Here is a 16613-nt window from a genome sequence, read left to right on the forward strand (position 1 = left end):
TATATTAAATTTGTCATGAAGCTGATTGAAGCTTACTATGTGGTCCTGTTCCCATATGTGTCTCAAAAGTTGTATTCCCAATCTATGCCACTTGTGAAACTCTCCTAGGGAGAGCCCAGGGGGAAAGCCTTTATTATAGCAAATAGGCCTACCAAAAAAGATAGATAGTACGGGTGTCTCTAAGTGCTGTTTTTCCATCTGTCCTAAAGCTTGATATGGAGACAGAATCCCTTTGAGAACTCTCTAGTGCTTAGGTAGCCAAATTTGGCTCGCTGAGGGGATATTGTTTGCTAGATTCTGTTCAATATCCACCCATTGCTTTGTGTCTACCATTAGATGCCGGTCCACTATTGCTTTTAGTTGGGCTGCCAGATAATGCTTTTTAATATCTGGGACTCCCAATCCTCCCTAGTTCTTTGGTTGGTAAAGTACCCGCCGAGAGATCCGTGACGGTCACCTTTTCTAAATAAAATCAAATTAATTTCTGTAGAATTTTCAAAAATGTATCAGGTAGCTCTATAGGTAAAGTTTGGAGTAGATATGTTTTTGAATTGCATTCAATAGCCATATCTACAGTATTTCAGTTTTATCAATATTAATCTTAAATCCAGAGGCCTTGCCATATAATTGCAATTCCTCAGATATCAAGGAGAGGGAGCTCTCTGGTTTGATTATGGTAAATAAAATGGTGTCCGCGAACATAGATATTTTGTAAGAAGTTTGTCCTACTTGTATCCCTGTTATAGTCTGTGTACCATGTATTCTGGTAGCAAAAGGCTCCAGGGCTAATGCGAAGAGTAAAGGGGAGAAGGGACACCCCCTGCCTAGTACCTCTCCCGACCCAGAATGTTGGTGAATAGCTACCACTAACTTTTATAGTTGCTTCTGGATTATTGTCAAGTTGTCGAATCCAACAAATAGTTGGCTCCCAATTGATACTTTTCTAGGACGCGAAATAAGTCTCAGTGGACTCAAATGAATGCCTTCTCAGCATCGACTGACATAAGAATGGAAGGTATTTGTTTAGTTTTGGCATACCCAGATTAAATTGAGCACTCTTCGCACGTTATCTGATGCCATGCGTCCAGGTATGAAGCCCGATTGATCTGTATGGACCAAAATTGGCAATATTACCCCCAAACGATTAGCCAAAATCTTGGCTAAGAGTTTAAAATCAATATTAAGTAAGGAAATGGAGCAGTATGAGCTACATTGAGTGGCATCTTTCCCTGGTTTAGGTAAAATAGTAATACCTGCAAGATACATATGCGGAGCTAAAGAGGATTCTTCTAGCTTTAGTTAGTAGAGGTGCTACCCAACTATTGAAGAGTTTATAGAATTTGCCTATGAAGCCATCAAGCCCTGGGGCCTTACCTGTTTGTAATTCTTTAATGGCTTGTAGTACTTCGTGAATTGTGATTTCTTTATTCAAAATTTCCCTCTGCTTATCAGTAAAAGGTAAGGTCACTGTAGCTAGATATTTATCTACTTCTGCTAGAGGTATTGAAGTATCTGTCTTATAGAGGACAGTATAAAATTGTACAAATCGCTCCCTAATCTGATGAGATGGGGGATTTTTTGCATAAACCTAATTTCTGACTTTCAGGATTTGAGCAACCACTCTGCTTTTTTAGGGATTGTGTTAAGTTTCCCAGCTTTGTTCCCACCCTCAGAATGGCGTCGTTTTACCAGGTCTAAATGATACGAAATTTCTGATAAATTTAGATTCTGCAACTCCTGACCAGCAGCATATAATTTTTGCAGATCCGCTAGTTTTTTGAGAGTGTGTATTTTCCAAAATGCTAATGCATGCTTCCAGTTCACGCCATAATTGATATTTAATTCTTTTTTTATAAGAAGCTTGTGCAGTTAAATGGCCCTGTATAACTGCTTTAAGAACTTCCCAGATTGACACAGCAGAAACTTTGCCATTGTCATTTATCTGGATATATTCCTTGATTGCCGTTTTGTATCTGGGTATTAAATGTTTTGTCTTGAAATAAAGAATCATTACAACGCCAAAGGTCTTTGCTTGTGTCATCTGATGGTAGATTAATGTCGCACGTTATGGGAGCATGATCAGACCATGATATGATTCCAATAGATACCACCGAAGTCTTCGAGCCCATTAGCTTATCTATAAGAAACATATCAATTCTAGAATAGGAATTATGAGCAGTTGAATAAAATGTGTAATCCCATTTATTAGTATTAAGAAATCGCCATATATCCACTATCCCAAAATGACGTATTAAGTCTTTTAGCCCTTTGCGTTGAATTTGGGTTACAGAGCTCCTCCCCAGTGATGACTAAAACAATGTCCAGAGTTAAGTTAAAGTCCCCGCCTACAATTAAGGTAATCGCTGCTTATTGTATCCAGTTGCGCTTTGAGATTCTGATAGAACATTGTGTGGTTAGAGTTGGGGCCATATATATTCACTAGTATATAATTTCCCTAGGGTGTATTCATTTGTACTATCAAATATCCCCCCCTTCCTGGAATAATATTTGGAAGTCAGCACATATCTTATGAGATATTAAAATTCCCACACCTCCATATCTATTAGTAAGGGAGTTAGGAGCTAGGAATACCTTTTGGATAACGAAGATTACCCCTGAGCAAGCCCCCATCCCGAATCCTCAAATGTGTTTCTTGTATAAATATGTCAGCTTGGAGACGCCCTGCTTCCTTGAAGAGTAAACTTCTCATATGGTGAGTTCAGTCTCTTAGTGTTACTAGATACTAATCTAAGAGATGCCATGTGTAATGGTGATCAACTCTCAGCTCACCAATATCTAAATAAAAACCTAAATTACCTCCAGTGCGTGCCTCAAGCTCCCATGAGTCATTCTGTCCCACCCTTCCTAGATGTCTCTTCTCCTCCACTCCTATTACTGAAATTGCTAGGCCTAAAAAGCTGGATGACCAAATATTCCCCCTGAATTAGAATCCCCCACCCTCTTACCCCCCTCCCCTATCTTCCATATCCGGCTATTACTTCACCGGTCTGAAAGGAGTGGTAGAAGTGACGCCACTCATGAATCTCCACCATCCCACCACAGCCTATTACTTTATATAATTGCAACTGGACAATTACTTTATATAATCTGCAACTGGACAATTATCTTGGAGCTCAAAAATTCACTTTATTTCATATATTTATTTGGCATTGCTTATTTTTATATTTATTGCTACGTTAAATAGTTATACTTCTTATATATAAAATATTATATTTCTTTATTTATTTCCAGTTAAACTATTATCACTTTATTTAGTATTATGTTAAATTGTCAACCAGTTATACTGTTCCATATGTTCTACGGTTCCATGTAAAGCTCCGCTCTCTGTTGAGCAGTTCTTCGTTTTATGTAAACCGGAGTGATTTGTAGTCCCTACAAGAACTTCGGTATATAAAAATTAAAAATAATAATAATAATAATATAATTGTAGACTAAAAAAAAAACCCCCCAAACCTTTAAGACTCATAAATAATTTGGTATTTAACCTTGTCATCAAATACAATATTACGTTTGCTAAGCATGAACCATGTCTGACAGCTTTTACATCTGTTTGACATCTAAAGTAAAACTTAAAAAAAATAAAAATAAAAATTTTAACCACAAGTACATCAAGTTCTTGCATTTGTTACCTGACCTTCCCACTTTTAATCAATAGAAGGCTATTGCTATATACCACAGCATATACTCATTCACTACCGTTACCCATCAAGAAATAGTCATTCTTTAGGTTTCAGATAATTTGGAGGACGAGGATTCTCCAGAATTGCTCCGCAGTCGTAGTCTTCCTCCAACTACTTTCTGCCACCATGGCGTGCTTTTGGGTAGATCTTGTGGTAGTTGTTGAGATTCTGATGAGGAAGGTAAAGTTATCTCAGCTTTCTTTAAGGATCTGTACAGCTTTGTTATAGGTCTTAATCTTTTGATGCGGTCCTGCTGATTGTGAATGACACGCCAAAAGGGAAAAGCCATTTCTATTTTGTTTTCCTGTCGCAGGGCTTCTGTAATCACATGGAAGCTTCTTCTTTTTTGTAGGGTCATCTGACATAAACCCACAAAAACTGTGATATTATTTTTTTTGCCATTGTATTAAATTGTCTTTTCTTGCTACTTAAAGAATTTGTTCCTTCACTGGAAAACTCTGGTAGCAAACTACAATGTCCCTTGGCAAGTTGTTGTGCTTCGGACCCAGTGCTCTATGAACTCTTTCAATCTGTATAACTTCCAAGTTAATATTTTTATTGCTTTTCAGTAATATAAATTTGCTAAGCTGTTGAATGTGTATAAGAGAGGTTTAAAAGAGAAATGGAAACCATATAGCCCTGACGCAGCATTGGCGAAATGTTGTCAACGTGCTACCAGCACCACCTTCAGTCTTTTGCAAATCGAGAACATTTTGCGATTTAAAGGGACTAAAGATTCTTATGAAAATCTCTGTTTGAGATAAGTTCAAAATAACCCTTATTATTTTTTCCAATGGGCGAATATGTTGCTATAAATAGAAAGTATGTGTTATACATAATTATTCTGAGTCTGGTTTATCTACATAATTGTTATCAAACAAATATAAAGGAAGCAGGAAACCAGTGAAGAATTTTTTAATAAAAATAAAGGGGCAGATTTTCAAAGGGGGTACGTGTGTAAGTCCCGGGGCTTTCCTGGGGGTGTGTCGGGGGCATGTGTTGCGGCGGCACGTCATTCGGGGGTGGGGCCACTGGCGTGGTTCCGGCCCAGGGGCGTTTCGGGGGCAGGGCCGGGGTTTAGATAGGACTGGGGGGGGGTGGGTTAGGTAGGAGAAGGGAGGGGAAGGTGCGGGGGGTGGAGGGAACGGAGGCAGGCTGCGCGGCTCGGTGCGCGCAGGCTGCCGATTTTTGGGCAGCCTTGCGCGCTCGCCGACCCCGGATTTTAAAGGATACGCGCAGCTACGCGCGTATCTATTAAAATCCGGCATACTTTTGTTTGCACCTGGTGCGTGAACAAAAGTACGCGTGGGCGTACTTTTATAAAATCTACCCCAGAGTTTTTTGATAAAATAAAAACGGAATAAAAATTAGGTTTTTCTAGACCCATGATTCCACCTACTGGTATAAAAATCTGATGAAATATTCAGTGGAAATCAGTGCTGAGGTCTTTTCCTCTCTTTTGAAAGATATTTAATAATTTAACACATTTCCATTAAATTTCAAGTGTTGTTAATAGCAACCATATTAATTACAACAGCCATTTCATTTTGATGATTGTTATTAGATACTGGTGTTTTCCTTAATTACATGTTGCAAGATTAGTCTTCAGCCATCCCAGTCGAAGTATCTGGGGGTACGGTTCGACACGGGACAGGACAAGGTGAACACTATACTCCCAATCAGTGTGGTCCTACGTACAGGTGCTCGGCTTGATGTCTGCAATCCTGGAAGTAGTTCCTTGGGCAAGGGCACATACGCGTTCTCTTCAGCGCTTGCTACTGTCTCGTTGGAACCTGCAGTCTCAGGACTATTTGTTTCAGCTTCACTTGCTGATGGATGTCCGCTCTCTCCTCCAGTAGTGGTTACAGGAGGCTCATCTGAGAAAAGGAGTTTCCTTGTTACAGTTGCGTACTGTTCCCTCTTTCTTGCCGGTTCACCAGACCCCTGAAACAGGCAAGAGCCACAACCTGCACCTTCAAGGAATTAAGGGTCATTCCTTTATTCAACCCATCCTACAAAACATCCAGAACAAGCAGGATCTTAACTGAATAAGGAAGAATACCACATTCCTCACACCAGGCCTCAAATACTCTCCAAACCTGCACATAGGCTAAGGAAATGGAGGACTTCTGAGAGTGGAGTAAGGTGGAAATTATCGCAGAAGAATACCATGCTTCAACAGTACACATCTACTGGTTCACCTTTCTCCAGATGTTTATTCACCCCTTCAAAAAATGTAGGAGATTTGTGAGGCAAGACTTCTCTTGGGTAAATCCATGCTGGCTGGGTCCCTTTAAACCATGTCTATCTAAATGTTTTGTGATTTTATTCTTTATAGCAGAATAAAATCACAAAACATTTAGATAGACATGGTTTAAAGGGACCCAGCCAGCATGGATTTACCCAAGAGAAGTCTTGCCTCACAAATCTCCTACATTTTTTGAAGGGGTGAATAAACATCTGGAGAAAGGTGAACCAGTAGATGTGTACTGTTGAAGCATGGTATTCTTCTGCGATAATTTCCACCTTACTCCACTCTCAGAAGTTCTCCATTTCCTTAGCCTATGTGCAGGTTTGGAGAGTATTTGAGGCCTGGTGTGAGGAATGTGGTATTCTTCCTTATTCAGTTAAGATCCTGCTTGTTCTGGATGTTTTGTAGGATGGGTTGAATAAAGGAATGACCCTTAATTCCTTGAAGGTGCAGGTTGTGGCTCTTGCCTGTTTCAGGGGTCTGGTGAACCGGCAAGAAAGAGGGAACAGTACGCAACTGTAATGCTCTTGGAGTCACCTGAAGGAAAGGCTCCCGGCAAGACAAGGCCTGCAGCTCAGAAATTCGACGCGCAGAACATAAAGCCACCAGGAACATAATCTTCAAGGTCAATAAGCGCAAGGAAAAGCTACACAATGGTCAGAACGTAGGGCCTGCCAAGAAATCCAGCACCAAGATAAGACTCCACATGGGGATTAGTAAACTCAAAGGAGGCCTAAGATTCTTCACTTCTTTCCAAAAAAACAGACCACATCAGGATAGGACAAGGAATCGCAGTTCACCAGACCCCTGAAACAAGCAAGAGCCACAACCTGCACCTTCAAAGAATTACATAAGAACATAATGCTATTGTCTTTTGTTAAATTTGTTGTAATTTGCCTTGAGACCATACTTGGTAGAAAGCAGAATGTAAAATGTCTATAAATAAATCGGTAGAGAAGAAGAGTCCATATTGTTGTACTAGAAATGGGAAAAGGGGTCTTGCAGTCTTTATCTGCCCTCAAGTTCTTTTTCTCTGAAAGACATGCATTGTAAGCGTATATTTCATATACCATATTTTTTGCTCCATAAGATGCACTTTTTTCCCCCCAAAAGTGGGGGGGGGGGGGGGAAATGTCTTATGGAGCGAATATAAACAAAACAAAAATTAACCTCAACCCCCCCCCCCCCCCAAAGACCTGCCAAAAGTCCCTGGTAGTCCAGTGGGGGTCCGGGAGCGATCTCCTGCACTTGGGCCGTCTGGTGCCGACGGCCCTTTGCCCTTACTATGTCACAGGGGCTATCCTGTCACAGGGCTACCCCCTGTGACATAGTAAGGGCCTTCGGCGCCATTTTGATTACTGGCAGCCGACGGACCAAGTGCATGAGATCACTCCTGGACCTCTGCTGGACCACCAGGGACTTTTGGCAGGTCTTGGGGGGGGGGGGGGGGGTCAGGAGGGTGGGGGGTTGTAGTTCAATTTAAAAGGGTTGGGATAGTGTCTCCTCCCCCCCGCCCCCTCCACACACACAGACACACACAGAGAGAACGATAAGTTTTCTGATCTGGGGAGTGGATCGAAATGGCCCTCCCCAGACCTGAAAACGAAATGGGGACAAAAAAAATGTTATGCACTCCTGGGAACAGAGCCGGTTTAGCACACCATTTTTTTTTTTTTTTAATTCCCCCCCTCTGAATCCTAGGTGCGTCTTATGGTTAGGTGTGTCTTATGGAGCGAAAAATACAATAATCAAACTGATTATCTTTCAGCCTTACCCTTTTTACAACAAACATATCAATGCTCAAGAATGATGCCCAAGGTTCAAATATATATTGCACAAAAAATTAGTGCTTAGTCAGCTACATTCACATTTTGTGCTATCATTGTATTACTGTTTATGGAATTTGTTTTTTTGGTGTATAGATAAACTGGTCCATACTTGTGTTGTATTAATAATGGTTACTATGAGCCCAGTGCAGTATGTCCAAAGTGAGCACTATGAAATCCTGCAGTTTCATCTTTACTTTCTCTTCTCAGAATGAGTATGAGCAGCTGAACTATGCTAAACAGCTTAAAGAACGCCTGGAAGCTTTTACCAGCGATTTCCTTCCTCATATGAAGGAGGAGGAGGAGGTAGGAAATATTTTTGATTCTTCTAATTTTGCCCTGGGTCATAATTATTACCTGTTATGTCTGAAAATTGGTCTGTATTTTATCTTGGAATTTGTGTACTGAGAATGTGAATGAGAGTTAAGTATATACCATTAACATAGCATATGATAGCTGATAAAGACCAAAGGGCCCAGCCAATTTGCACAGTTGTTCTAGTCTACATTGCTAAGGATATAACCTAATTGCCAGTTGTAGGAATTTTGACTGCTTGTGGGGGTACTACTCTTTACCCAAGTCATGTTTTGTTGTCCTCTTTGACATCCTACCAGCTGGGGTAGATGAGCATACAAGTTCCTATAATTAACACCCAGTTCCATTATCTGTAATCTGAACAGCTACCAAAACTAGTGAGGCTGCTGCGTGAACATATAGCTCCCTTGGTCCCATGGCTGTGCTGAATGGTACCCAGCTATTGCCAACTATCTACTAATTTAACATTACTACCTGTTTGTACCAGCCTTGAATATCCTTTGGCTTGTGGTGTTGCTAAGTAAGTCATGCTTTCTTTATTTATCCTTCTTTTCCTTTTTCACCTTGCTGTACAATACCCAGATGCCACCAACCTACTGGCACCAACCCAGTTGATTTGTGGGGAGTTGTAGCTTGCTGATTCCAACCTGGCTATCCCATGACCTGTGATTATTATACTGAAACTTGAATATTCTGTTCATGAAATCTTGCTATTCAGAGAATGTTCTAATGTGGTTGCCTAATTGTTCTGAATGCTCATGAATAAGGTGCATATTTGTGTAGTATTCTGTAGATGTATGGGTCACTTGTGATCACAAGTTGTTTGTTTGAGCATGTCCAGCATGCTCTATTCCACGCGTCCATATAGGCTCCCTCTTTCCGTGGAGCTTTCGCCTCGTGGTAGAGTGAGCTCATGGCTTTTCCTTAGAAATTGCCTTTGGAAACATTTTCACTGTCCTTTTCTGGATTTCTCGTGAATTAATTGAACACTGATCGCTCTGGGTTCCCTCTAGTTTCCACAGTCAGGTTTTTAGGCAGTTTGGCAGTACCCGCTGTTACTGTCTTGATTTTTTTTTTCCCTTTTCTTTTCGTTTGTCATGGCCTTGTTTGTTTTTTGTCGGTGCCCCCAGTGTCTCAAGGCCATGTCCATCACGGACCCCACGAGGTGTATCTCTCCTCTGCCTGGGGGCATCGCACAATGTCTAGGGTTGCTATATGTGCATCCAGATGCCCCCCAAGGGATGTCGTGTTTTTGGCTCGACAAGATGCAGAGGCTCTTTGGGTCGAGGCAGTCCGAGTCATCATCTGTGCAAATGCCGCCAATGCTGGACACTGAGCCATCGGCATCGGTGGGGCTGTCTGTTCCGTCGACACCAGCATATAGGGGCACCAGAGACCGGCCCATGGTGATCTCTTCCAAGTCGAGGATGTCGAGGTCATGGTCATATACCTCTCAACTGGGGGAAGGACTGGGCTGAGCACCAAGGGAAGCCAAGGATGCATCAGTCACCCTTGATGCATGGTGCCGGGCTCAGGAAGGCGCTGGCTCATGCCGTGATGCCCCTGAAGTGACCCTACGGTGAGGAGTGGCCATCCTCCATCGATGCTGGGGGCCTGCGACTGTCTCCTCTGGTCCTGGTGCCAGTCGCTGATCCACCTCTGAGATCTGAGGAAGATTTGGCCACCCCTCCTGACTCCCAGTCTGTTTTGGCATTGGCAACTTTTGAAGAGGAACTGGAGCGCAGGGACCAGGTGGCGTTGCAGGGTATCAAAACTGCGGCACAGAGTGTGCCGGTGCCGGCACATGCCCTGCTGGAACCGCTGCTGGAGTGTCTCAACGTGCTTATCGGTGTGTTACCAACCCAGTTGGCATTGGTTCCCGGGAGGCCATCGATGCCAGGTGGGGCACTAATGCTTCCCCTGACCTATACAGTGCCTGTTGCCAGTTCCTCTGAGGAGGAAGCGCCATCAAGGATGGCAGAGACACCGAGGCTTGCAGCCCCCCTCCCCATCCAGCTTTACTGGGGCCGGCACCAGTGCCACCGATGCTCGTGCCTCTGGATGAAAGCTGAGCACCCAGGGCCCCATCCCCTGTGGACTACAGTGAGGATGAGGCACCGTATGACCCCTGGCGGGATGACAGTGCAGAGGACTCAGAGGGTCTGTCTTCAGAACAGTCTCCTCCAGAGGACCTGACCTTCACAGGTTTTGTACGGGCAATGGCGGATGCCATCTCTTTTCAGTTAATGACAGAAGCGGATGCCAGGCATAAGATGCTGGAAATCCTCTAGTTCGTGGAGGCCACTAAAGAGATCGTGGCGTTCCAGTGCACACTATCTTTAAGGAGTTACTGTTGAGGATCTGGGAGCACCCCCTCACAGTATCTCCTGTCCTCACGAAACCCGCCCGCCACCCCCTTGGAGTCTAGTTTCTCCTATTTTTTGTTTAGTTGTTATCTTAATTCTATGTTATGAGACTGAAGAGGGACCCTGCATGGACGCGTGGAATAGGGTGTGCTGGGCGTGCTCAGTCAGTTTCATGCAGAGTCATCTCTTGTACGTATACCGGTGCTACCAGCCCATTCAAGTGAAGCCAGAAGTCCTTGTGTGAGGACTAACATTCTGCTGTCCTAGGAGAACACCTGTTACAGGTAAGCAACTTTGCTTTATTTGGTCAAGAAGGCTTAGATGTCCTGCTGGTTCACTCATGCTTTGACCTCCTGCCAGCCTGCTTCGATGACATTATGAGAGCACTTCTGTGATAGTTCTATTTTTCGGGTATTTCCAGTTAGAGTTGTTTTTTTTTTTTGTTTGTTTTTTTTTTATCAGGGGATGGGATGTGGGTGGGAGAGTATTTCAGTTTTAACTGAAAATCAGAAGCCCTAATTTATAATTTCCAGACATGGTCGCCCTGCCAAATCATTCATTTGGCTCTTTGCTTCTCTCCTTACCAAACTAGCACAGTGCAGTATGCCAGTGTTACTCACTACAGTAAAATGACAGTTGGCATATTACTGTACATGGCAGGAAAAAATTTCCTTGTAGTCAATTGTTCTTTTGTTTCAAACTTAAATCCAATAATACTCCTATACAATGTGATTTAACTTGCATTCTCCAAGGACAAGCAGTATATTTTGTCCTTTATAGGTGGGTGTCTTCATTAAGTGTTTCCGAGATGGCAGTGAGAGCCTCTGCCATATGTATGGGTGCCTGTAGACTCTCATGGCTATGGGCTTCTAGCCTTAAATGAAATGTGCCCCTCGGGCTTGCTGATGTTCCCTGAAAGGGAGATAATCTCTTCAGTGGTAAGATGGATCAAATCAAAGACCACTGTTATATTCAGCAGACTTTCTCTCTAGTCACTTGTGGAAATTGCCTTTAACTTCTGGCAATTTCAGATGAATATTTGCATAATTACATCAACAGTATTGTAACAGTCATAGACTCCCTGAGTGAAGTTATTCCTGGAAGCAAAGAATGTGAATTTCACCTCATTTGCTCGTTCCAAGAGTCCTTTGATTTGCAGCTAGAAGTTCAGCTACTGCTATCGGGGCTTGATTAATGCTAGCTCACAGCCATACCCTTCGGATGTTCCGTGCCTGGGAGACAACCTCTTTGGTGACAAGGTCAGGGAAACCATGGCATAAATCGAGGAACAACACATGGCTCTTCAGTCTTCATCGAACACCACTGATCAACTCTCAACCTAGACATCCATATTTCTCCTATAAGTGGGTGTACTTTTGGAGTCATCTCTTGTACGTATACCGGTGCTACCAGCCCATTCAAGTGAAGCCACTTCTTCCACCCAGAGGACAACCATGGAAGCGGCGCCAGCTGAAGGCGACCCAGCAGCCCCAAATGAGAGCACAGCCCAGTTTTTGAAGGGGCTAAAGCTTTTCTGTTTCTCCCATGGAAGGGAGAATTTGCTTGTTCCTTCAGGAATGAAAGAAGATCACCAGGGACATCTGGGTACTTAGGATTGTGGAGTGTTACAACACTGCTCCTTCAATTCCGATCCGTCTCACTTGACCCAACTTTGTTTCGAGGTAGACATGCTGTTTCGGAGCTGGTTCCTCCCACCCCCTCCAGAGCATGGCAAGGGTTTTTATTCCAAGAACAGACAAGGCAACAAGTATTTGAAATACATACTGAATAATGAATTGAACAACACTTCTGTGTACACAAAACAAACCAAGCCTTTGTAGCATGGTACCAGCATATACATATAAAAAACCAAGGTATTTCCTACAATGAGCAAGAGGCTCCATAAGGGCCCCAAATTCTGTCGAATAATGAAGATTTATTCTGGAGTAAATAAGTATCATATACTGATCAGAGGAAAGTAACTAACCACAATTATTACAAACACTTTTATTCTATTTATTTGCAACATTTTTTTTTTATCAAAAACTTTATTCTAATACACTATTCAATATCAAATATAGTATCCACTTATGTACCCCACATGGTATCAAATTTCAAACCCATACAGTATCATAGCCCCATATTAACAACACACATGCTTTACCTATCATTCATATCTCAACCCACACATACCCATACATACACCATAACACTCACACATAAAATACATACATTACAGAAAAGGAAAAATTCCCTGAAACATTTGCTTAAAATATATATTACCCCTAAAATATGTTGCCAATAATACACTCAGAACTAATGGGTTCAATATTACATTATCTCAAACAACCTATCTTAAATCATAAGTCCCAAATGGATTCCGGTTCCCAATAGTTGAATGGTATGAATCCAATCAATTCAATTCCTAGATGAATCTCCCATGGATCTCCCGTTAGATCAATCACTTCCAAAATGAATCTCCCGAGGTCCCTCGTTTCACCCTGATTAAGCTTCCTCAGTGGAATCAATATTTAAACTTCTTAAATCAGCAAGGGGCCTTCATTATCTTTCTTTTATTTATTTATTTATTTATTTAACTTTTACTATACAGATACTCAAGACCAGGTCTTATCGTACCGGTTTACAATAGAACAGGGGGAACCAATTAACATCTAGATAGAAGGTAAAGTTACATTAAACAGGGAGCGTAAAAAACATGGAAGAAGGAAGACAGGACAGATTTTAAACTATAACAATTGGAGAGTGATAAATAAAATCAACAAAAAACAATATATCCTTCAACGATAGAGTCCATGCCGTTCCAAATATTTCTATAGCCTTTTCATCAAGCTGTAATATATACATTTAAAGATTCTAACCGCATGGTACATTTCCATATTCTCCCGGTACCAACTAATATCAAAATATATTTACCTACCTCTACACAAAAAATAGATTCACAAACTCAAAAATTTACCAACTTCACGGACCACATAGTCTCAACACCTACAAAGCAAGGCAAACGCGTACATTCAAATATTATATACTTGCAACTTCTTAATAATGCACCCTATTAAACTGTTACTCACAAGACGAAATATAACTTTCCACAGGTATCTTCTAAACCCGTCCGTTGCGGGTATATAAAACACGCAAATAAATAAATAAAAATAAACCCCACCACCTCGGGAAGCTGCGGGTATTTGCATACTTTCTTCCACACTCTCAATATGTGAGCTATCACCAGATTAGATCTAGCCAGTTTTCAAACCCTTATAGAAGTTTTAGGGAGACGAGTAAATTAGCTAAATCCAATCCCTCAGTTGTGCCACTCTCGAGGCAGAGCCATGCTGTAGTAGGGTCCTGGCCTAACCACCCCTTAAAACAACTCAACCTTGCTGCCCAGTAGTACCCCTAGAGATTAGGCAGCGCCAATCTTCCCTCTTCCTTGGGTTGGTGCAGGGTTGCCATTTTAATCCTGGGGTTTTACCCCTCCAAATCTGAAAATGCTGCTTTCAAAAACTGTGATGAAGCCTTTGGGAAGAGAATATTGAACATGTTAGAATACATAAATCAATCCTTGCAAGACATTCATTTTGAGTACTTCTACCCACCCAGGAGAGCAACAAATTATTCCAGTCTGCAAGATCAGCTTGTACCCTACTGACTACAGAGTTGTAATTCGATTTGTGTATTTTCCCCAGTGGTGTGGGATAAAGATTCCCAGATAGTGAAATCTGTTATTAGCTTGTTGAAAGAGTAGGTTAGATTTGATTCCTTCACCTATAACTCCGGGATTTAGCAAGATTTCCAATTTTTGATGGTTAACTTTATAACCAGAAGCCCTACCATATTCAGCAAGGACTTTGAGCAATCTAGGAGCAGACATCTTGAGAGATATCAGGACGTCATCTGCTTAAAGTGATATCTTATGTGTTCTGCCAGTAAATTTGGGTCCTGCTATTGAAGAGTCCTGATGGCGAGGGGTTTTACTCCTGATACTTATCCCCAAGAGATCGGGGGAGGGGTTGTCTGAGACCCATCCTAGACTTACAACTCTTAAACATGTACCTGAAGGAAAAAGAAATTCAAGATTAACTCTCTCCACACTCTCCTTCCCTTCATCCAGAGACCTGGATGTGCAGTCTGAACCTGAAAAAGCTTACACCTACCTTCCAATTCACTTGTCTCATTGGTGACATCTGAGATTCAGGGTAGACTGTCAGCACTATCAGTACAAGGTTTCACCCTTTGTCCTATTAGTAGCTCCAAGAGTATTAACTAAATGCCTGGCAGTGGTAGTGGCACAGCTTCATCATCAGGACATATCTGTATTTTCCTGCCTGGACAACTGGCCAGTGACAGATCCTTCCAGGACAGGAGTCTTGACATCGTGAGGCCAAATACAGCTTCTGGGGTTTGTCATCAACTTCAGTAAATAAAATCTAGTTCCTGCTTAGAGAATCCAGTTCCTAGAGTTCTGGATAGACTCAATAAGAGAGGGCATTCCTTCTAGAGGAAAGGACATCTGCTTGTCAATGCTGGTACAAAGCTTTGTACACCAGAATCAATCAACTGCTCAGTCTGCGCTAATCATTGTCTGTCACATGGCAGTAACTGCTCACATGGTAAAAATGCATTCATCTTCATGTAATTCCTCTCCAGTGAGACCAACTATCAAGGTACCGACAGGTGAAGTCATCCTTTTGATGGTAGTTGAAGCCGGAAGTCCTCACCATAGGCCTCCCCTGAGAATTTGCCCGCATCAAGTAACACTGGCAATGGATATCTCCACCATGGGCTGGAGAGTATACATAGGGCCCCATTAAACTCAAGGGACATTGTCTTTGACCAGAGTGCCACTGTCAGCTGAACCTTTTGGAACTCTGAGAAATTTGTTATGATCTGCGAGTGTTTGCTGACTTGCTGCAGGGTAGGCGGATTCTAATGCAAACAATCAAGTGACAGTGTTTTATGTAAAGCAAGTTGGGATAAGTTCCTGGATTTTAGGAAACCTAAAAGATTTGGGCATGAACTTTTAGTCATGGAGCCCACCTTCAAGCGATGTACCTCCAAGGCATGGCCAACATTCTGGTGGACAACCTCTGACAGATTTTTCAACTGCATGAGAGGGTTACTGGACCATGAAGTGGCAAACAGTTTACTTGTTCTATGGGATCTGCTGATCATGGATCTGTTTGCTTCAGAGGTAAATTGAAAAATGGAGAGTTTTTGTTACATTCTTCCATGCAAGTTCAGATTTGCACCAGGTGCTTTTCTGTTCAGATGGGATGTCTGTCTTCTGTACACTTTTTCATCACTACCTTTTAGTCACCAGAACAATTCAAAAGGTAATTCAGGATCGAGCAGAAATGGCCCTCATTGCACCAGCCTGGTCCAGACAGATATAATTCTTGTACCTGGTTCAACTTTTGGTGCATTCTCCAGTTTTATTGGGAGCCTCACCATTTTTCCTGACCCAGAAGGGAGGTCATCTCCATCATTCAGACTATCCAAAATTACTTCATCTCAACTTGACTGCATGAGGATTGAGTGCTTGTTAATCTGACCAAGTGAACTACCCAAGAACATGGAGGATATTTTGATTTCAGTCAGAACAAAAAAGATACATCATAATCAAAAAAACTTATATAACATCTGTCAATACAGAACCCTTTATCATATTTAAATATTTCAAAACAAAATTATACTTAAATCATAATACAAAAGATCATTTTATTTCTATGCAAAATACAATTCAAGAAATCATTTTAAAACTAAATCAACTTCAATCATGAGCAAAAAACAAAAAGAGGCCATACATACTCACACGACCACTCAAACTTCCCCTAAAAAGCAATCTGTGCCACCAAAAAAGTAAAGATATCCAATGTCATTTTTTCAGAATAAAAATCTTCACCAGATATCAGCCACACATCTTAATCTTCAATAAAGTCACCAAACAAATTCATGACCCGTGTTTTAATAGTTCATTGCTCAAAGCTATTCAAAATGAATTCAGCAAAAGTCAAGCATATATGTGAATGCAGCTTTTACTTCCAAAATCCAAAAACAGCCACACTTTTAGCGAATTGCCATGGGCATCCGCTTAAGCAAAAGTGCTAAAGTATACATTTTCTGGAGAGCATATTTT

The 16613-nt window shown here is 41.8% G+C and overlaps 1 protein-coding gene across 4 annotated transcripts in view; it reads left to right on the plus strand.

The window, feature by feature from the left end:
- FBXL5 (F-box and leucine rich repeat protein 5) overlaps window positions 1–16613 on the plus strand; it is a 251460-nt gene that overhangs the window by 46557 nt on the left and 188290 nt on the right. For all 4 annotated transcript variants that reach the window (XR_003854714.1, XM_029590712.1, XM_029590737.1 and 1 more), the window contains exon 3: window positions 7989–8084. Coding sequence is in view for 3 of the 4 variants with exons in the window: in XM_029590712.1 (XP_029446572.1) it covers window positions 7989–8084 (96 nt within the window). In the remaining variant the exon portion in view is untranslated. The remainder of the gene's footprint in view (window positions 1–7988; window positions 8085–16613) is intronic.

The sequence above is a fragment of the Rhinatrema bivittatum genome, chromosome 1, assembly GCF_901001135.1.
Source record: "Rhinatrema bivittatum chromosome 1, aRhiBiv1.1, whole genome shotgun sequence".
Taxonomy (NCBI): Eukaryota; Metazoa; Chordata; class Amphibia; order Gymnophiona; family Rhinatrematidae; genus Rhinatrema; species Rhinatrema bivittatum.